Raw genomic sequence first — 22,957 nt, 5'->3', positions numbered from 1 at the left:
AAGTCTTCTAATTCATGAACATGGGATGTCTTTCTACTTATGTATTTCTTCTTTAATTTCTTTCAGCAACATTTTGTAGTGTTTGGCGTACAAGGCTTTGCCTCCTTGGTTAAGCTAATTCCTAAGTATTTTATTCTTTTTGATGCTATTATAAATGTAATTGTTTTCTTAATTTTCTTTTTGGATCACTCATGGTTAATATATAGAAAAAATGGATTTTTGTGTATTGATTTTGTATCTTTCAACTTTGCTGAATTCATCTATTATTTCTCTGTGTATGTGTATGTGTGTGTGTGTGTGTATAATCTTTAGGGTTTTCTGCATAGAAGATCATGTCATCTGCAAAAAGATCATTTTACTTCTTCCTTTCCAATTTGGATGCTTCATTTCTTCTTCTTGCCTTTAGCTCTGGCTAGAACTTGTGATACTATGTTGAATAGAAGTGGCAAAAGTGGGCATCCTTGTCTCATTCCTGATCTTAGAGAAAAAGCTTTCAGTCTTTCAACACTGAGTATGATGTAAGCTGTGTAAGTAGTTTTTAAAAAGATCTTAAAAAGAGGTGGGATTTTGAAAGTCCTGGGACCTATTTAAAATTGAGTTCCTCTGTGTTCTCAGCACCTAGAACAATGTCTGGCACATAGTCATTGTTGAATGAATGGATTAAAAAAAACACAGTTTCTCAAAACAGAGTGAGCTAAAGGCATTGCTGCAAGGAGTGTTGATTTGGGATTCATGAGGTTGGCAAGGATTGAAGGGTGCCTGTCAAGGTGATAAGGAGTCATGGGCTGTCGGCTGACATGGAGCACGTGTCAGTCCCACATTGCAGGCAGCACAGCCACTTGGATCTTAGTAAACTTTGCTTGGATAGTTTGCTTTTTCGAGAAACTCCCCTGGTTAAGTTATTTTCCCCTTCTCTCTGTTAGCACTTAACAGCTGGAAGAAAATAACATATGTTGCATCTTTTTGTATTTATGACTACTGAATTAATAACTTCAGTCCATTGGATGCAATGAAAACAAGCAAAATGCTATAAATTGTAGATGAAAGTTGTTCATGCTAATAGAGTGTGTAACATATGCCTTACTTTGGCACAGCTTTGAAATTATGTGAATGATTTAAAGGGCTTGAGTCTGTTTGCCTTCATTTTAATTTGGAATAGTTGGAAAACATCAAGCCACCACCATTTCATTGGTGATGCTATGTTCTCCCATTGGAACCTAACTCTCTTAACTTGGAGCAGATAAAAACCCTGATTAGCTATAGTCTTACGATGGGAAAATCAAGTGTTGCATTTAACGTGTTGGCATCTCTCTTCATCTGGACCTTTAATAAGCATGAATTGACATGTCCTCACTTTTTTCCCTTTTTAACAAGGGTCATCTGAGTTACAGATTTTAAAAATGAATTCTGTAAATGTAGAACTTGTTGATAACTTTGAGAGGCAGCAGGATGTAGTGGAAAGAGCAGGCCTTTCTGTCTCACTGCGGGATTTCTGGCTGCTAATTAGGAAACCCTATAGCGTGTGCAAAGAAGGGATAGATTCAAGGATACAAGGCTGTCTTACAGGATCCAAGGACAGGGGAGACAGCCAGGTTGAGGAGGGTCTGCACCTAGGATCTAGAAGCCCTGGGAGCTAAGGTCAGTCAGTCTGTCACTAGGACCACATGGCCTTACCTTCACTTTTCTCTCTGCACCTGCTCCTTTCTTCTCTCTCAGCAGCCTGGCTGCCTTTGCTTCTTTGTGCTCACAGCTAAGCACAGCTGCCCGGCTCTGGCTTTTTATCTTTTCCAGTTCGAGGGCCAGCAGGGGTGGCTGCCTGGCATGTCTGATTTCCAAATTCCTGGAAGAGAGAATCTGGTTATCTCACCTTGAATCAGACGACCATTCCTGGGTTTGTTCATTTATTCATTCAAAAAGTCTTTATTGAAGTCTTTATTGAGGCACTGGGGGATACATCCTGTCTTCACAGACTGTGTGTGTGTGTGTGTGTGTGTGTGTGTGTGTGATTGACACATGGGGGAGAACAGGGAGAGAGAATGAGTGAGAGAGCACAAGCAAGAGAGTACAAGCTCATTTGGGGGGGGGGGGTTGACTTGAGAGTTGCAATTTTCAGAGAAAGAGAAGTATGGCTTGGGATTCAGATAGACCTGGATTCAAATCCTGATTCCTCTCCTTCCCAGCCCTATGTTACATTAGGCATATTCAATACCTTTCTCATCCTCCATTTTCTCACCAGTAAAATGGGAATCATTCTTTCTAGGGTAGTTACGAGGATGAAAATGAAAGGGTACTTGTAAAACCATGAGTACTGTATCTGCCACATAGAATCAGAACTCCACCCCTCACTGGGTGTGACCTCCAGCAAGTTCCTTAACCTGTCTGAAACCATTTCTTCACTTATAAAATGAGAAAGGATATCATTTACTTCACGTGCTAAGTTGAGGATTAAATCATGTGATATGTCCAGGTCCCGGGAATGTGTACGTAATAGACACTCACGATAGTAGCTGCTCCTCTAGTTCTCGTTAATAGTCACTTTTTTCCCCCCTCTGTCTTCTAGTTCCCATTTGGCCGACGCTTGCCTTGTGACATCTACTGGCATGGAGTTTCATTTCATGACAATGACATATTCTCCGGCCAAGTGAACAAGTTTCCAGGTATCTGCTGTTATTGTTGACGTTGAAAAATGTTTCTAGGCTGAGCGTCAGGGTGCCCCTCTTCTACAAGAACATGACAGCATTTTGAGCTCAAACTCAAGGACTCCTAATTGGGACTCGTGGCCGCACTGCCACAGTGCCCTTACCTCGGGAGGGAGGCTAAGGCAGAGGTACTCAGGATTTAACCCACCAAGAGTTTATTTATTTATTTTTTCAATATATGAAGTTTATTGTCAAATTGGTTTCCATACAACACCCAGTGCTCATCCCAAAAGGTGCCCTCCTCAATACCCATCACCCACCCTCCCCTCCCTCCCACCCCCCATCAACCCTCAGTTTGTTCTCAGTTTTTAACAGTCTCTTATGCTTTGGCTCTCTTCCACTCTAACCTCTCTTTTTTTTCCTTCCCCTCCGCCATGGGTTTCTGTTAAGTTTCTCAGGATCCACATAAGAGTGAAACCATATGGTATCTGTCTTTCTCTGTATGGCTTATTTCACTTAGCATCACACTCTCCAGTTCCATCCATGTTGCTACAAAGGGCCATATTTCATTCTTTCTCATTGTCACATAGTACTCCATTGTGTATATAAACCACAATTTCTTTATCCATTCATCAGTTGATGGACATTTAGGCTCTTTCCATAATTTGGCTATTGTTGAGAGTGCTGCTATAAACATTGGGGTACAAGTGCCCCTATGCATCAGTACTCCTGTATCCCTTGGGTAAATTCCTAGCAGTGCTATTGCTGGGTCATAGGGTAGGTCTATTTTTAATTTTTTGAGGAACCTCCACACTGTTTTCCAGAGTGGCTGCACCAATTTGCATTCCCACCAACAGTGCAAGAGGATTCCCGTTTCTCCACATCCTCTCCAGCATCTATAGTCTCCTGATTTGTTCATTTTGGCCACTCTGACTGGCGTGAGGTGATATCTGAGTGTGGTTTTGATTTGTATTTCCCTGATGAGGAGCGACGTTGAGCATCTTTTCATGTGCCTGTTGGCCATCCGGATGTCTTCTTTAGAGAAGTGTCTATTCATGTTTTCTGCCCATTTCTTCACTGGGTTATTTGTTTTTCGGGTGTGGAGTTTCCCACCAAGAGTTAAAGACTGGAGGCTCAAAAACAAAAAGATGGGATTTTCTGGTCTAATTTCACTAGTGGAAGAACACGATCTTCACCTTCTGGGTTATAATATGAGGGTGTAATGAGGGGACTATATTCTCTAAATGAAAAGCAATAGACCACTTTAATTATTTGCAAGAAACAGAAGTACTGAAATCCTAGGAATAGGTCACAGAAATGGCGTTAGCAGCTTCTATTGTCTTCAAGTATCATAATTGGAGGTACTATTTTTAAAACCAAATACACCAGTGTCCGTGTTGGGAACGACAGGCAGAGACAGTGCCTGCCTTTTACCTGGGGACATTATCCCAGCGCGCTTTCCTGTAAGGGAGACTTGTGCCAGGAAAATGTCAGAGTCAACACTTTAAGGCACCCCCTCACTCCACTCCCAGCCACCCAGTTGCCTTTCCATTTTATTTTTAATCTCTCCCACCCTCTTCTGCTATTGATTGCTATTCATTATTTTTAATGGCTAAGTGAGGAGGGTGGTTAAGGGAGTGGGTGTGCTCAGTGAGGGAGGAACATTGGGTTAAGCTGAGGGTGATCGCAGCCAAAGGGTCTGTGTCTTGTATTCAGAAATTTTAACTCAATATGCACAAACCATACTGTAATACAGTAATAAAGAATTTTTTTTTAAAAAAATAGCATCACCCTCAATCCCATCCCTCATTTAACAAAACCGCAATGTGAGTACTTCTATATCTCCTCCCAAACCTTAACCATATTTTTGTATCATTTTTGTATGGTTGCAGCCAGAGTGTGGTTGCCTGAATACAAGGTGTTTTCTTTAGCGTGGTATCATTTATGCTTATTTTTAAAATGGAGAATCAATTTACTCTTCTTCTGGGGCACCTGCCTGGCTCAGTCCATAGAGCATATGACTCCTGATCTCAAGGTCAGGAATTCGGGAATTCGAGCCCCATGGTGGACTGAGAATTTACTTTAAAGAAGATAATTCATTTTCTTTGGCACGTCCTATGCCATATCTTTAAGAAAACACCTCTCAGAAAACCCAGTAGCCATACATTGTACACTGGCGAGTTATGCCGCTTCTACTAGGGGGTTTCAATTCAGCGTGCAGACTCCCATGGGCCTCACATCGCCCAGATTCGCCTTGAAGGATATAGGGCAGGAAACACAGCTTTCCAGCCAGTCAGTGTCAGGCATTTCTCTCCAGTGGTGTCTCTGCAAGGGTGCCAGGGGCTTGTCTCACCCCTTGAGTGAAAGCTCAGGTTTAAGGGGACAAGACCTACATCAGTGAACACGGGTCTGTCTCGGCTCAGAGATCCCCTAAGAGCCATATCCCATGTAGCTACTCTAAAGCATGGCTTCCAGGGTCCCCAGCAGGGTCGTGTTAAGTTAGAAGAATCATTACGTCAGGAAAGCCTGGAGCTACGGCTGCCTACCAGGTATTTATGCAATTTGCCAACCAGGGATCATTTTAACCATATGCTCTGTTGTCTAGTAACGCAGCTAACTTTCTACCTTTATTGGTTTCCAGGGAAACAGAGCTAGAAAATTAACCCAAGGTTAGAGGAGGAGGGAGGGTTATGTTGGAGAACAAGAACGATTCTGGTAGCCAGGGTTCTTCCACACGGTTTAATGGGATCGCTATTATTTTCTCTGTCTTCCTGCTCATAAAAGGTGACTTTTTGATGCCGCTCAGAGGACTTACTGGGATATTGAAGGGACGTCATTTGGAAGAGAACAGTCCTTTGAATGAAGACAGAGTTCTTAAGACATGAATCATCAAAGGAGGCTTCATTTACATTTCCCCCTATTTGCTCATGCCTCGTCTCACAGCTGCGAGTAGGAAAGAAGTCATGGCTCTGGCTTTACTTTTGGAACACAAATTAGAGAAAAGTACCCTCAACGGACTAGTTTCATTAAAGGTGATACAAGAATATTCATTCCAAACAAGCAAGTTAGCTCCATCCCATATTCCATGTGCCAGCGATTGGAACGTATAATTTTCCACTTTACCAACAGCAGTTAATTAGTTCTAATGATGAAACAGGCTCTCGAACCTCTAGGCACAGAGGCAGTGTAGCCACACCCTCTGCACTATGGCAGACAGCAATTCTTAGCTATGCCATGATTCCAGAAGGGTCTGTCCTGTGGCTCTAGTTTGTGTCCAGGCTTATCTTCTGTCTCTGATGTATCCCGTTACTGTAACAATGCATCTTCTATGCATTGTGTATCACGTAGAGTAAGTTCTACTGGACGTGGCCAGCAACTGTCAGTGTGTCACATGCCGAATAAACTGGAAACCTTTGGGGATGCATATGGAAGTGATTTATTTTGTTTGTGTCAACACATTCGATTTTAGCCACTTTTCTATGGGCGAGGTCCTTTAAGAAGTGTTATTGTGTCTTAAATGATGAATTAAGACCTTCTATAAAAAATAATCTGATTTAGATACGTCCTTGGCTTTAAGAAAGTCCCAAACTGACAATTCTCAGCTTATAAGCAACAGTTGTTTGCTGAGTTTCAAGGTCTGAGATGCATGGCCTCACATGGCAGATGTCACCTGAGAGTCTGCCGTGAGGGGGGACTTTCTGTCAGAGAGGGAGAGGGTCCCAGGGAGAAAGCTATGGGGGCACCTGACTGTCAAGCACTGGGCTGTGCTGGGAATATAAAAACAAGGAGAAAAGCATGTAGGGAGAGAAGTCAAACACAAAATAAGTCTAGACAGAGGAATCCTGGGATGCCATGGGAGTTTGGAATGAGGGCATGTGACCTAATTGAGATCTGCTTGGGGGACAGACCCTGGAGAAGGGAATTGCCATGTGAACTGAGCCTCCAGGGGTGGATGGGCCTGACCTCCCTGCAAACGAGGGAGCAGAGTTGGTGCAAAGACGTAGGATGTTTAGACCAGGCTGCTCATTCAGTGAAGGGCCGGTGGCCCGTGATGGTCAGAAAAGGTCAAATGTGATAGCAGCAGTGGACAGGTGGCAGGCAGGAACCAGAGGATAGCATTCTTACAGTCTGAAGGTCATGGGGAACCACTGAAAAATTGTTAAGCCAGAGAGTGACAAGGATCAGCTTGCATTTTAGAAAGGCCAGCCAGAGGGATGCATCGCATGGGAGGCGGGTGGAAGGGCTGAGCAAGGAAACAGGGTAGAGCTAAGAGGCCGCTGCAGCGTCCAGGCCAGTGATGAACTTATCGGTGGCAATGGGAACAGAGAGAGAAGGATGGATCTGAAAGCATTTCTTTGTTGTTGGGTGACCGTAATGTGTTTTTGCCAAGAATTATTGTTATCGATGATATTGGGATTGAATAGTGCTCCCGACACAGCTCAGGTTTTGTTTTTGTTTTTGTCTTTGTTTTTAATTGGGTTAAATAATAGGTCTGTGTGGGCAAGCCTAAGGATCAGTCTGTTATACTGTTGTGCAGCTTCACAGGGGATAAGACCTACCAGGCCCTGAGACTCCAGTGTGGCAGAGAGGAGAACCCAAGAGTGGCAGGAGGCAAGTTCTTGGCGTGGGAAACTCTACCCAAGTGAGAGGGGAAATCCCACAAGGGACATCTGGAGGTAGACCTCGTTGAGAGACCCAGGTAGGCAGTCGGCCTCAAAAGAACCTGTAAATAGGCAGCCAGAGGGCGGGCACAGGGCTAAAGTCACAGGCAGGAGGACACTCGCCCTTGCTGGGTAGTTTTGGGAGGAACAGAGGAGGAACTCTGGAGGGAACAAAGCAAAGGCATTGCAAAGGCGCCAGGAGCAAAAGACAGGTTACCGAAATCTGGGGACAAAGCAATGGAGAAAGTTGAAATCCTCCTTATCTAATTGGTGTACAAAGTCAAGGTCAAAGATTGCCTTGTTCCCAATTTGGTGGGGGGGGGGGGGGAGGAGGAGGGGGGCTGAGGGTTAGACCTAGAACTTCCACCTCAGGTTAGAATGTGTCTCAGAGCCTAGGGCAGGGGGTCACAGGGAGGGGTCACTTGCCACAGCTGCTTGGAGAAGGGAGGTGGAGTCTAGAGCCAGCAGAGCCTGGCAATGACTGCTCTTTTCACATGTTTACTCTGGGAACGTGTGCTCTGGCTCAGCTAAAAACCCAGCTACTCCGGTCAGCATCTCACTGAGAGAAGATGACACTCCCCACATCTGTCTCTGAGCCACCACCGGAAGCCCAGACACCAGCAGCTTCCGCATGGGGTGTAGTGGGGGGTTGGGGACGCTTTCCCTGGCAGCACCGGGAGGGAGCACAGCCTAGGTATGTGGAGGAACAACGGGTTTGGCGGTAAGGATTGAGGGAGGTCTACGCTGGTGCCTTCTGGAGACAGGCATTTAGGCAGAGGAGGGGTGAGCCGTCCATAGCCTGTGGGTCGGAAGTGTCCGGGAAAAGCAGCCAACGGCCTGTAGGGTGCTTCCAAGTTGGCTGTTTTCAGTAGAGAACTACCTGGAGGCTGGCGCAAAAGCAAGCTTGGTGGCAGACCTGTCAGCTCACGTGGGGACTTAAGATCCACATTGTAGAAGCAGCCCTTGCAGATTTCAAAAGGATACGTACTCAGTTTGCTGGACATTGATTTTCATAAAACTTTTCTAGAGCATTCAAACCACGCTTCTGTGCTCACAGCAATGCTGTCTGTGTTGTGTGAGTCCATCCGATCTGCTCAGGGGTTTCTGAAAGAGAACCTCCTCCTGCCACAAGGCCATTAAAGGGTGGCAAGTACCACAACACTGTTTGGCCAGGAGGCTTCATCTACTTGGTGTAAGGTGCCATATTACAGTTAGTGACGAAGGGTTTTCATCTAGATTGGTCACCCAGTATTGTCAAAGAAAAGAAAAAAGCTCCAAAAAATGTTGAGATTTTTGTTTTGTGCACTTTGTGTTTGGCTCCAGTGTTTCGAACTCAAAAATTCTAATTTCACGGGGGACTGAAAGGAAAGAGCTGTAGTTTTCTAGGCTCATGCTTATTTCTCGGGAAGCTCAGAACAGTATCCTCAGTGAGTTTTCTTTAATATCGAAGAGTTCACATCAGGGCACAGTTTATTAGTGCCTTTTAAGCTCCTTTATATCTTGTTTAATCCTTCTCTATCTCCTTCTGAACAAGAGCCAAGAAGCTGTGCATTGACATCTTGAATCTGCGATCTTCAGATTTATTGCTCTTTTTAATATGCTGAGGGAAGCAAGAAGCAGGTTATTAAAACCGTCATTCTCGGATGTTCACCCTTCACTTCCTGAACGTGGGAATTTAGAGAAATCTCATTCATTCTGATTGTGCCCACTTGAAATGTGTGATAATTCGGACATGCCAAACTGACATGGAACTGTGTGCTTTCTGTTAAAAATAACTTTTGCTAAACAAATTTCCAGTGTCAGTGATGGAACTGTGTAGCCTCTTTGAGGGTGAAGGCCATTTTTAGTCTCCATTTTCAGTGGTGATATTTGCCTCGAGAGATAAGCCTGCTAAAATTTGAAAGAATTTCTGCCTATTTGCTTAACATTCGCTAAGGAATAGACTCTGTGTCTTCTCTTGTCAGAGTTCCCGAAGATGTTACGAGAAAAAAAAAAAAAATCTGCCATCTTTTAAAATGTTTTATAAGAGAGACATTTGAATCCCCTCTGGGCAAATTAATGAGGTCTGATCAACTGTTAGTGAAGTACTTATAACTGAAGAACTCCTACAGATTCCATTTTTTCCCCCAAACTATAAATTATGCTATGATATCCTTTCCACTTTGTGTCCTTATTTCAAGGAGACAGATTTTGTGCTGAAAGCTACATATTCTTTTACTTCATACCTTTAACACTCATGAAAGATTAAAACAAAGCAATTTAATTAAGCTTCTCGTAAGGTAGGCAGAGTCCACCAGGTAATGTTCTCGAGGGTATAAGACAGAAGCAGTCCCAGGAGTGTATATGGTGGCCCCAAATTAAGGAGGATCTGAAGTTTTAAGTGCGAGATATATATGCTTCTCTTTATCCGTTATCTAGGGGGCTGGCAAAGAATGGAATAATAGACTAGGTGGAAACTCATTCCTTGAAATTGATGCTTCATTTTTATAAGAGAAAAAAAATATCTGTCTACTGCCTCAAGTTTTTCATTAATTTGGTGGGTCTTTCCAAACCATGAGTCACCACTGTGGGGAACAGCTCATACCTTTTTTTATCCTGTCTGAGACAGGGAATACGTCGGGTGGGTGGTTTTAAAAGTCCCCAATAATGGCTGTTTTATAGCTAGTGGCCCACTGCTGTTCAAATCTCACAGCTTCTCTTCTCCCCAGGCATGACGGAGATGGTGCGTAAAATTACTCTGAGCAGAGCCGTGAGAATCATGCAGAATCTCTTTCCTGAGGAGTACAACTTCTACCCTCGCTCATGGATTCTGCCTGACGAGTTCCAGCTCTTTGTGGCTCAGGTAGACGGCGCTCTGTCCCCACGACCCTTGAATTATGTCATGTTTGCAATTGTGTCCCGGGAGCTGGGTCCTGGGTCCTGTGTGCTGGGAGCTGGGGCGGGGGGTCCCCAGGAAGCTGCGACTAGCCGAGGGGGTGTCACAGCAGTACACAGTGGGTGTCGGCAGCAATCAAGGAGCTTGGAGAGTTGAACGGGCAGGGTGACAGGTAGGTAAACTGAAGAAGTGGGTCTTGACCTGAGGAGACTGGCCTGAGGCAGATATTGGGAGCCGGGTCTTGGAGTCAGTGTTTGGAAAGCCAAGAAGCCAGAGCTGGAGCAGGTGGCTGAGACCACAGGCAGATCGGGACCGGGTGAATCTGGAGCGTGGTCTCCCCAGCATCCTGTAGTATGAAATGTGGGAGGTCAGACTCTGTTTCAAGGCTAGGGAAGTAGGTCTGACACACTGGGGGGTTTGAGGAGGGGACCCTTTAAGTGTTCTCTGCTTTAAATCTGCTCCAGTGTCAATTTTCAAATCACCCATTCCATATCAAAGCAAAACGTTTGGGCACAAAATACTTTGCAGCCTTCACCACTGATTGTGAAAGAGTACCAGTAGGGAAGCTGAATTCAAGATCGCCATTTCTCATTTAGGACCATTTCAAAGTCCTTGCCAGTGGGTCCCATGGTCCATACCATACCTCTGAGAGTAACTATGCGACTGATGCCTATCTCATTGTGATAAGGCTGATACCGTTTTTTGGTCCTACCGTGTGCTCCAGGCATTGTGCCAGAAGCTTACCATTACTTCTTTTAATCCTCACGGTGATCTTGGGAAGTTGGTTGTATTCTTAATCCCATTTTGTGGATAAGGAAGCTGAGGCTTTGATAGGCAAAGTGACCTGCTGGAGACAGGGATTTAAACCTAGAGCTGATTTCAAGGCCTATGTTTTTTATAATCTATTTTACTGCCTACATGTTGTTTTGGTTTTAATATTAAATCATAAAGCTTGTAATAAAATTATGATTTCGTAAGCACAAAAAAAGTTTGAAGTGGTAATTTTTGAAAGGAAGCTGTCTATGGGATGTTTGTCACATGGGTTTACACATTTCTTAAAATTCATCCAGTTATTAACTTAAAATGAGTACATTTTATTGCTTGTAAATTATGCTTCCATAAAGTTAATTACAAAAAATAAATGCTCAGCTATTCCCCATACTCACCCCTCAATTTCCCACTTCTGTGGCTGTGTTCATGTTTTTGTCCCTGTGTGCAATATGTGTCTGTCCCATTTCTACAACTCTGTGTTTATTCTTTGAGTTAAAAACATTTTTTAAAATGTTTATTCATTTTTGAGAGACAGAGAAAGAGTGCAAGCGGGGGAGGGGCAGAGAGAGAGAGAGAGAGGGAGCCATAGAATCCAAAGCAGGCTCCAGACTCCGAGCTGTCTGTCAGCACAGAGCCTGAAGCAGGGCTTGAATTCAAGAGCCGTGAGATCATGACCTGAGCCGAAGTCCAACACTTAACCGACTAAGCCACCCAGGCGCCCCTATTCTGTGAATTTAAATGAGATACCTACCAACTGTGCTTTCAAAATCAGATACTTTTCCATCAACCCCCAAAATTCCTCTGTGCCTCTTTGCAATCCATTCCCTCAACTCTTCCAGCCCAGGCAGCCGCTGATCTGCATTCTCATTATAGATTAATTTTGCGTGTTCAAGAAATTCATATAAATAGAATCATATATATATATATGTATATATATATACACACACACGCGCGCGCACACACACACACACACACATATATATATATACTACTTTGAGTCTTTTTGTTTCTTTCAGAATTATGTTTTTGAGATTCACCCATGTTTGTTGTGTATATCAGCAGTTTGTATTTTTATTGGCAAGTAGTGCTCCATTGTATCAATATACCACAATTTGCTTATCCAACCACCAATTGAGGGGGCATTTGGGTTATTTCCAGTTTGGGATTTTATATTAAAACCGCCATGATTGATCACATACAAATCATTTTGTGGATATATGTTTTCATTTCTCTTGGGTTGTACCTAACGAGTGGAATTTCTGGATCATATGTTATCTGTATGTGTGACTTACAAGAACTTGCCAAAGTGTTTTCCAAAGTGGTTGTACAGCCTCACCAGCAGTGTGTGAGAGTTCTATCATTGGCAAGACTTGGTACTGTTAGTCTTTTGAATTTCAGACATTCTTGGAGACGTGTAGTTGTATCTCTTTATGGTTTTAATTTACACCTCCCTGGGGCGCCTGGGTGCCTCCGTCGGTTAAGCGTCTGACTTCGGCTCAGGTCATGATCTCACGGTCTGTGAGTTCGAGCCCCGCATCGGGCTCTGTGCTAACAGCTCAGAGCCTGGAGCCTGTTTCAGATTCTGTGTCTCCCTCTCTCTCTGCCCCTCCCCTGTTCATGCTCTGTCTCTCTCTGTCTCAAAAATAAATAAACGTTAAAAAAAAATTTTTACACCTCCCTGATGACCAGACGTTGAGCATCTTTCACATGCTTTGTGGTCATTTGAGTATCTTCTTTTGTTAAGTGTACATTTAAAATTTTGCTTATTTCTATGGGCATTTTATTTTTAAGTTGTAGGTTCTTTATATATTCTGTGTACAAGTCTTTTCTATGTCTATTGTGAATATTTTCTCCCTTTTAACTTTTCAAAACCTTAACCTCAAATTTTCATGTTTTAACTCTGTCTTTTAAAGAGCACAAGTTTTTAATCTGGGTGAAGTTGAACTTAAAATTTTTTTCTTTTATCGTTTCTGCTTCTGTGTGATCTCTAAGGCATCTTTGCCCAACTAAATGTTGGGAAGATTTTATGCTTTGTTTTTTTCCCAGAAGTGTGTTAGTTTTAGGGTTTACACTTAGATTTATGATTCATTTCAACTCAGTTTCTATATATGGCACAAGATCAGTGTTGAAAGTTTCCTTTCTTCCATAGGGATATTCAGTTTTTCCAGTGCCTTTTGCTGCACTGATGATTGTTTCCCACACTGAATTACCTTGGCAACCTTGTTGAAAACCAATTGACCATCTGTGTTTGGTCTGTTTCTGGAGTCTGTTTTGTGCCACTCATCTGTATGTTTGCTCTTATGCTGATACCATGCTTTATCTTGGTTACTATAGCGGTAGAGTCAGTCTGGAAATCGGGTAGTGCAAGTCTTCCCACTTCGTGTATCTTCACGATTGTTTTGGTTACCACAGGACCATTGCATGTCCACCTCACTTTTGTAACCAGTTTGCCCATTTCTACGAAGAAGCCACCTCGGGCCTTGATTGTGATTGCACAGTCTCTACAGATCAGTTTGGAGGCCGTGGACATCTTAACAGTGTCAACTCATCTAATCCTTGACTTTTATCTGTATTTATTTATGTCTTCCTTAATTTATCTCAGCAGTGTTTTTATAGTTTTCAGTACAGGCCTTGCACATATTTTGCTAACTTTATCCCTAAGAATGTTTTTTTTTATGCTATTATAAATGGTATTTTTTGAATTTCATTTTTCTATTGTTTGTTGCTAGTATATAGATACCCAGTTGACTTTTTAATTTTGAACTTGTATCATATGACCTTGCTCAATTCCAGTTCTGTAAGTTCTTTTTTTTGTAGATTTGTTTGGATTTTCTATGTATACAATTAATTCACTGGTGAATTAATATTTTTTGTTTCCTCGCTTCTAAATCTTATATGCCATTTATTTATTTATTTATTTATTTATTTATTTATTTATTTTTCTTATTATACTGCACTGGGCTAGGATCTCCAGTACATCACTGAATTAGAAGTAATTAGAGTGGACTTTTTTTGCCTTGTTCCCAATCTTAGGGGGAAAACATACAGCTTTTCACTGTTACATGTGATATTGGCTACATGTTGTTCGTAGACGTCCTTTATCAGGTTGAGGAATGTGTCTTTTATAGTTTGCAGAAGTTTTTCATCATGAATGGGTGCTTAATATTGTCAAATGCTTTTCTGTATCTATTAAGATGATTGATTTTTCTCTTTATTTTGGTAATATGATGAGCCACCAATTCACATTAAAAAAATTTTTTTTAATGTTTGTATTTATTTTTGAGACAGAGACAGAGCATGAGTGGGGGAGGGGCAGAGAGAGAGGGAGACAGAACCCAAAGCAGACTCTGTGCTGTCAGCACAGAGCCTGACGTGGGGCTCAAACTCACAAAACTGACCTGAGCCGAAATCAAGAGTCAGATGCTTAACCAATTGAGCCACCCAGGCACCCCATGCCTCATTAAATGAGTTGGTAAATATTTCTTCCTTTACTGTTTTGAAAATTTTGTATAAGATTGGTATTATTTCTTTCTTAAATGCTTGGTAGAATACACTATTGAAAGTATTTGGGCATGGAGCTTTCTTTCTGGAAACATTTTAAATTATGAATTAATTTTTTAATACATATAGGTAACTTGTTTCTTTCAAGGAATTAGTCCATTTTATCTAATTTGTCAAATTTATTGACAAAGTTTTGAAAAATAGTATTCCTTATTTTTTAATGTCTGTGAGGTATGTGGTGATCTCACCCGTTCATTGTCCATATTGGTAATTTGTGTTTTCTTTTTCTTTCTCCCTTCCCTTCCCTTCCCTTCCCTTCCCTTCCCTTCCCTTCCCTCCCCTCCCCTCCCCTCCCCTCCCCTCCCCTCCCCTTTTCTTATTTTCTTTCTTTCTTTTCATATCAGCCTAGCTAAAGTTTTATTAATTTTGTTGATCTTTTCAAAGAACCAACTTGTGATTTCATTATTTTTCTCTATTGTTTGTCCATTTTCTATATCATTGATTTCTACTTTTTTTGGATTTACTTTTCTTTAACTTTTTATTTATTTTTATTTATTTATTTTATAAATGTTTTATTTATTTTTGAGAGCACAAGTGGGGGAGGGACAGAGAGAGGGGGACAGAGGATCCGAAACAGGCTCTTCACTGACAGGCTGACAGCAGTGAGCCTGATGTGGGACTCAAACTCACGAGCCGTGAGATCATGACCTGAGCCAAAACCAAGAGTTGGACACTCAACCGACTGAGCCACCCAGGCGCCCCACTCCCCCTCTATCTTTTAAGGAGGAACTTAAGTTCCCTGATTTTTGTTTTTAAGTTTATTTATTTTGAGAGAGAGAGGGGGACAGAGGATCCAAAGCAGGTTCCATGCTGACAGCAGAGAGCCTGATGCACGGCTCAGACTTGTGAGCTGTGAGATCATGACCCGAGCCAAAGTTGGATGCTCACCCCACTGAGCCACTCAGGTGCCCCTAAGTTTACTGATTTTTAAAGCATTTTATTTATTTATTTATTTATTTATTTATTTATTTATTTAAGTAGGCTCCACGCTGAGTGTGGAGCCCAGTGCGAGGCTTGAACTCACAACCCTGAGATCAAGACTTGAGCTGAGATCAAGAGTCAGATGCTTAACTGACTGAGTCACCCAGGTGCCCCAAGTTCACTGATTTTTAAACATTAAATCAATAAATTTCTCTCTAAGCACCACTTTAGATATATTTCAGAAATGTTTGTATATCACATTTTCATTACCATTTAGTTAAAAATGTTGTATAATGCCCCTTGAGATTTCTTTAACCTGTGGATTATTTAGAAATGGGTTGTTTAATTTATAAATAATTTTGGAATTGTCCAAGTATCCTTTGTCACTGATTTCAAATTTAATTTTGTTGACATCAGAGAATATATTCAGTGTTATCTTTGTGCCTTTAAACTTGTTGAAAGTTGTCTTATGACCCATATATTGTTTATCTTGATGAATATTTCATATGTACTTGAAAATAATATGTATTCTGGAGGTGTTGGTGCTAAGTCAAATTGGTACTTGGTACTGTTCATATATTCCTTACTAATTTACCACCTACTTATTCGGTCAGTTACTGAGAGGGTATGCTGAAATTTCCAAATCTCATTGTGGATTGCCTATTTTTCCTTTTAGTTATGTCCATTTTGTTTCATGTAGTTTGAAGCTGTTGTTAGCTTGATGATTTGACTTCATTTGAAGGTAACTTTTCTTGTCCTGAAATCTACTCTTTCTGATATTCATATAGCACCTCCTGGCTTAGTATTTGCATGGTATATCATTTTACTATTCTTTTACTTTTATCTATTTGCATTTTTAAAGATTGCTTCTTGTTGACATCATATAGTTGGGTTATGGTCTTTTATCCAGTTTGATAATCTCTGCCTTTTAATTGGTGTGCTTGGCCCACTTACATTTAATGTACATTTACAATCAATATTGTTGGACTCAAGTATACTATCTTACAATTTCTTTATGGTTTATCCTATATATTTGGATTAATTGAGCATTTTTGTTTGTTTACTTGTTTTTGAGAAAGAGAGAGAGAGGGAAAGAGAGAATCACCCGCAGGCTCCACGCTGTCAGCACAGAGCCTGACATGTGGCTCAAACCCATGAATTGTGAGATCATGACTTGAGCCCAAATCAAGAATCAGATTCTTAACCGATTGAGACACCCAGGCGCCCCTAATTGATCATTTTTAGTGTTTTATTTTATCTCCTCTTTAGGTTTACTAGCCATGCTTTTTTTAAAAATGTTTTTAGTTTTTGTCTTAGCCTTAGAATCTAGGGTTTACAATGCATCTTTAACTTATCACATTTACCTTTAAGTATTACATACTTCAAGTAAAATATATGTTGCTTCACAACAGTATACCTCTATTCCATCTTTATCCTTTATGGTATTATCATATATTATATTTCTGTGTTATAAACCCCACAATACATCATTGTTATTTTTGCTTTGAAGAGTCAATTATCTTATATAAAGAAGCTGAAAAATGAGTTTATTTGTCTTGTATGCTCACCTATATATTTACATTTCCAGCACTCTCCATTCCTTTGAGTAGTTTTTGGATTCCATCTGGGAATTATTTTCCTTCAACTTGAAGAATTTTTTAAAACATATTTTTTTGTGGTACAGATCTGCTGTTCTCCCAGCTTTTGTTTGAAAATGTCTTTATTTTACCTTTAGTTTTGAAGCTGTTTTGAAATAATGTTAGACTTATAAGAAAATTGCAAAAATAGTATGCAGAAAGAGTTCCCATATTCCCTTCATTTAGCTTTCCCTGATAACATCTTATACAATTACTGAAACTGGGAAATTAACATTGATGTAATATTACTTAATAATCTACGTGGCTTGGGGCACCTAGGTGGCTCAGTCGGTTAAGTGTCCAACTCCTGATTTCCCCTCAGGTCATGATCTCACGGTTTGTGAGATGGAGCCTGCATTAGGCTCTGCACTGACAGTGTGGAGCCTGGTTGGGATTCTTTACCCCTCTGTCTGTCTCTACCATTCTGTCTCTCCCAAAATAAATAAATAAACATTAAAAAATAATCTACTCACCTTATTTGCATTTTTCTATTGTCTTGCTAATGTATTTTTTTCCTGGGACAGGATCCACTCCATGTTCACTCATTGCATTTAGTTGTCATATCTCCTTAGTCTCCTGTAAGCTGTAACAGTTCTTCACTCTATCTTTGTCTTTCATGACCTGACTCTTATGAAAAGTACTGGTCAGTTTATTTTTTTAGAATGTCCCTCAATTTGTTACAAAGCTGTTACCATCAAGACAGCATGGTACTGGCGCAAAAACAGACACTTAGATCAATTGAACAGAATAGAGAACCCAGAAATGGACCCACAAATGTATGACCAACTAATCTTTGACAAAGCAGGAAAGAATATCCAGTGGAATAAAGACAGTCTCCTCAGCAAACGGTGTTGGGAAAACTGGACATCAACATACAGAAGAATGAACCTGGATCACTTTCTTAAACCATACACAAAAATCAACTCAAAATGGATAAAAGACCTAAATGTAAGACAGGAAGCCATCAAAAACCTCTTTGACCTTGGCCACAGCAACTTCTTACTCAACATATCTCTGGAGGCAAGGGAAACTATTGGGACCTCATCAAGATAAAAAGCTTCTGCACAGCGAAGGAAATAATGAGCAAAACTAAAAGGCAACCAACAGAATGGGAGAAGGTGTTTGCAAATGACATATCAGATTAAGGGTTAGTATCCAAAATCTATAAAGAACTTATCAAACTTAACACCCAAAAACAAATAATCCAGTGAAGAAATGGGCAAAAGACATGAATAGACACTTTTCCAAAGAAGACATCCAGATGGCTAACAGACACATGAAAAAATGCTCAACATCACTCATCATCAGTGAAATACAAATCAAAACCACAATGAGATATCACCTCATACCAGTCAGAATGGCTAAAATTAACAACTCAAGCAACAATAGATGTTGGTGAGGATACGGAGAAAGAGGAACTCTTTTGCACTGCTGGTGGGAATGCAAACTGGTGCAGCCACTCTGGAAAACAGTATGGAGGTTCCTCAAGAAACTAAACATAGAACTACCCTACTACCCAGCAATTGCACTACTAAGTATTTATCCAAAGGATACAGGTGTGCTGTTAAGGGACACATGCACCCCAATGTTTATAGCATGCTATCGACAATAGCCAAAGTATGGAAAGAGCCCAAATGTCCATTGATGGATGAATGGATAAAGAAGATGTGGTGTATATACATACATATATATATATATATATATATACACACACACACACACACACACACACACACACACAGAGTAGAGTATTACTCAGCAATCAAAAATGAAATCTTGCCATTTTCAACAATGTGGATGGAACTAGAGTGTATTATGCCAAGTGAAATTAGCCGGTCAGAGAAAGACAAATATATAACTTCATTCATATGTGGAATTTAAGATACAAAACATATGAACATAAGGGAAGGGAAGCAAAAATAATGTAAAAACAGGGAGGGGCACAAACTATAAGAGACTTTTAAATATAGCGAACAAATTGAGGTTTGCTGGAGGAGTTGTGGATGAGGAAATGGCTAATGGGCAAGAGCATTGAGGAAGACACTTGCTGGGATGAGCACTGGGTGTTATACAGAGGATGAATCGCTGGAATCTACTCCTGAAATCATTACTGCACTATGTGCTAACTAACTTGGATGTAAAGTAAAAAAAAAACAAACAAAAAACAAAAACCAGAATGTTCCTCAATTTGGTTTTGTCTGATTTTTCTCATGATTAGATTACGATTACACATTGTTTATAAGAATACCACAAAATGATGTTGTGACCTTCTTAGTGCAGCATATCAGGAGATACATAATGTCAAGATGTCTTATTTCTGGTGATGTTAAATTTAATCACTTAGTTGAGGTAGTTTCTGTTAGGTTTCTCCACTAAAAAGTTGCTGTTTTCCCTTTGTAAGGTTAAGTATTTTGTGGGGAGATATTTTGGGACTATGTAGCTAGTCTATTTGTCTCATACTTTTAAAAAAAAGCTTTAATTCAGATATAATTAAAGTACAATAAACTACAAATATTTAAAGTTTGCAGTTTGATAAGCTTTGATATATGAAAAAACCCACAAAACCATCACCACGATCAACATCATGAATATATCCATCACCCCAGAGCATTTCCTCATGTCCTTTTGTAATCTTTCCTTTCTTTCTCTCCTTGCCCTCTGCCTCCCATCACCAGGCAGCCATAGATCTGCTTTCTATCAAGACTAGTTCGCCCTTTCTAGAATTTTATATAAGTGGAATAATGTAGCAGTACTCTTATTTTTTCCTTAGAAAATTTTTTTTCTGGCTTCTTTCACTCTACAGAATTATTTTGAGATTCATCCATACTGTAGTATTCATCAATAATAATTCATTTATTTTTATTATTGAGGAGTAATTCTATTTAATGTATAAACCAAAGTTTGTTTATACCTTCAGCTGCTGCTGGATATTTGGATTGATTCCTGTTTTGACCTATTACAAATAAAGATGCTATGAATATCCGTGTCTGAGTCTCTGTATGGACATATGATTCCATTTCTCTTGAGTAAATGCTTAAGAATGGAGTGTCTGGATCATATAGCAGATGTATATTTGATATCAAAGAAAATACCAATTGTTTTCCAAAGTGGTTGTGCCATTTTATATTCCCATCAGCCATGTGTGAGCATTTTAGTTCTTCCACATCCTTGCCATTAGTTGGTAATAGTCTTTTCAATTTTAGCAATTCTAATAGATGTGTAGCCCTTTCTTGTTGGCTTTAATTTGCATTTCCCTAGTTATTAATGATCTTGAACATCTTTTCATGTGCTTTATCATCCAAATACATTCTTTAATGAAGTATTTATTTATATCTTGGGTCCATTTTTAAAAATTGAATTGTTTATTATTGAGTGTTGAGAGTTCTTTATGTATTTTGAATATAGGTATTTATCAGCTATATCAATTGCAAATATTTTCTTCCATTCTGTGCATTGTCTCTTCATTGTCTTAACAGTATATTTTGAAGATCAAATTTTCATTCTGGTGAAGTCCAATTTATCAGTTTGTTCTTTCATGGATCCTGTTTTGGTGTTATGTAAGAATCTTTACCTAACTCAAACTCTCAAAGATGTTCTATGCTTTTGTCTGGAAATTTTGTAGTTTTAAGTTTAGGTCTATGATTCATTTGACTTAATTTTTGAATATGCTGTGAGGTATGGATTGAAGTTCACTTTTTTTGGACATGCATATCCAGTTGTTTCAGAAACATTTGATGAGAATACTAACCTTTCTCTCCCAAACTGCCTTTGCCTTTATGTTGAAAATAGTTGCTCAAGTATATGTGGATGTGTTTCTGAATTCTCTATTCTATGCCATTCATATATTTGTCTATTTTTATGCTAATATCTCACTGTCTTGGTTACTATAGTTTTGTAATAAGTCTTGAAACAAGTAACATAGGTCCTTCAGCTTTGTGCACTTTTTTCAAAGTTGTCTAGGTTATTATAGTCTTTTGATCTGCCATAAGAATTTATTTTATTTTTTTAATTCAAGCTTATTTTTTAAAAAATGTTTATTATTTTTGAGAGAGAGAGAGAGAAATTGAGCACACGCTGGGGAGGGACAGAGAGCAAGAGGGAGACAGAGGATCTGAAGCGGGCTCAGCACTGACAGCAGAGAGCCCAATGTGGGGCTCAAACTCACAAATTGTGAAATCATGACCTGAGCCAAAGACAGACACTTAGCTGACTGAGCCACCCAAGTGCCCCGTATCTGCCATATGAATTTTAGAATCAGCTTATCAATCTACAAAAAAGCCTGCTGGGATTTTGATTAGGATTGCATTGAATCTACATTTTACTTTAGGTAGAATCAACATCTTAACAACATTGAGTCTTCTGACCCATGAACATGATATATCTCTCCTTTTATTTAGGTCTTTAATTTCTTTGGGCAATGTCTTTTAGTTTTTAGTGCCTATGTCTTTCACATTTTTTGAAGTTTATTCCTAAATATTTCAAATTTTTGATGCATTGACAATGTTGTATTTTTAAACTTCAATTTGTAGTTGTTTATTGTGAGTATGTACAAATACAGTTGACTTTCATATATTATCTTGTATCCTGCAATCTTGCTAAACACAGTAGTTTCAGTAGTTTATTTTGTAGATTCCATTGGATTTCCTGGATAGACTATCATGTCTTCATGATTTCTTACTTTCCAGTCATTTCTTTTTCTTACCTTATTGCACTGGCTAAAAGTCCCATGAAATGTTAAATAGAAGTGGTGAGAGTAGACGTCCTAGACTTGCTCTTGATCTTAAGGGATAAACCTTTAGTTTTTCATCATTAAGTATGGATTAGTTATAGATTTCTTGTAGATGACCTTTATTAGATTGATGAAGTTTCCTTCTGTTCCTTGTTTCCATGGATTTTTTTGTTTTTAATTAGAAATGTGTGTTGGATTTTTTACACAATCTTCTCGAGTCTATTGAGATGATCATATGGATTTTCTTTTTTAGTTTATTGATATGATGAATAATATTGATTGATTTTTAAATATTAAATAAACCTTGCATTTTTAAGATAAATCCAACTAGGTAATGATATATTATCCTCTTTATATATTGTTGGATTTGATTTTATAATATCTTGTTTAAAATGTTTGCATCTATATTCATGAGGGATACTGTTCGGCAGTTTTCTTTTTTTGCAATGTCTTTGCCTGGTTTGTTATTAGGGTGATGCTGGTCACATAGAACGAGTCGGAAGTATTCTCTCCTCTTAAATTTTCTGAAGGAGTTTGTGTAGAATTGGCATTAATTCTTTCTTAAATTTTTGGTAAAACTCACCAGTGAAGTCATGTGGGCTTGATGTTTCTTTATGGGAACGTTTTAATTAAAATTTCCATTTCTATAACAGATACAGGCTATTTATGTTTTCTATTTCTTCTTGAATGAGCATTGGTAGTTTGTATCTTTCAATGAATTTGTCTATTTTTGCATTCCTACAAATGTTCTTGAACTTTGTTATGAGATTCAGTTAACTTGTAAATAGATTTGGGTCTTGTTTTTAAGGTCTGTCAGACAGGACTGGAGCAGTGCTCAGTATAAACAAATTATTCCTTACTACTTAGGTGTACTTCACCCAGTGCACCTGTGAATCGTGGTGTTTTCTAGTCTGGCTGGTGAGAACAGACAGTATTCCAGGCTCTGTGTGTGCATCAGGCATTCCTACTTCTAATTCTTTTCGGTGCTTCTTTCCTTAGCCTCAGGTAGTTTCCTCATAATCGTGCACTGATTTGTACTTGGCTAAATACTAATGGAAGACCCTCCGTGGATGTCCAGAGTTCTCTCTTTGTGAAGAAGTCTCCTCTCCAGTAGTCTTTCCTGAGAACTCTAGCTACCTTACTCTCCCCTGACAATTCCACTC

The 22,957-nt window shown here is 39.7% G+C and overlaps 1 protein-coding gene across 1 annotated transcript in view; it reads left to right on the top strand.

Moving 5' to 3' along the window:
• Positions 1-22,957, top strand: part of TTLL11 (tubulin tyrosine ligase like 11) — a 236,875-nt gene that overhangs the window by 49,002 nt on the left and 164,916 nt on the right. Inside the window, 2 exon segments of the mRNA XM_049637428.1 lie at positions 2,561-2,657; positions 10,009-10,142. Coding sequence (XP_049493385.1) covers positions 2,561-2,657; positions 10,009-10,142 — 231 coding nt within the window.

This window comes from Panthera uncia, chromosome D4 (genome assembly GCF_023721935.1).
Source record: "Panthera uncia isolate 11264 chromosome D4, Puncia_PCG_1.0, whole genome shotgun sequence".
NCBI lineage: Eukaryota > Metazoa > Chordata > Mammalia > Carnivora > Felidae > Panthera > Panthera uncia.
Note: the sequence above shows the minus strand (reverse complement) of the source record. Positions and strands in the feature narration are given on the sequence as shown.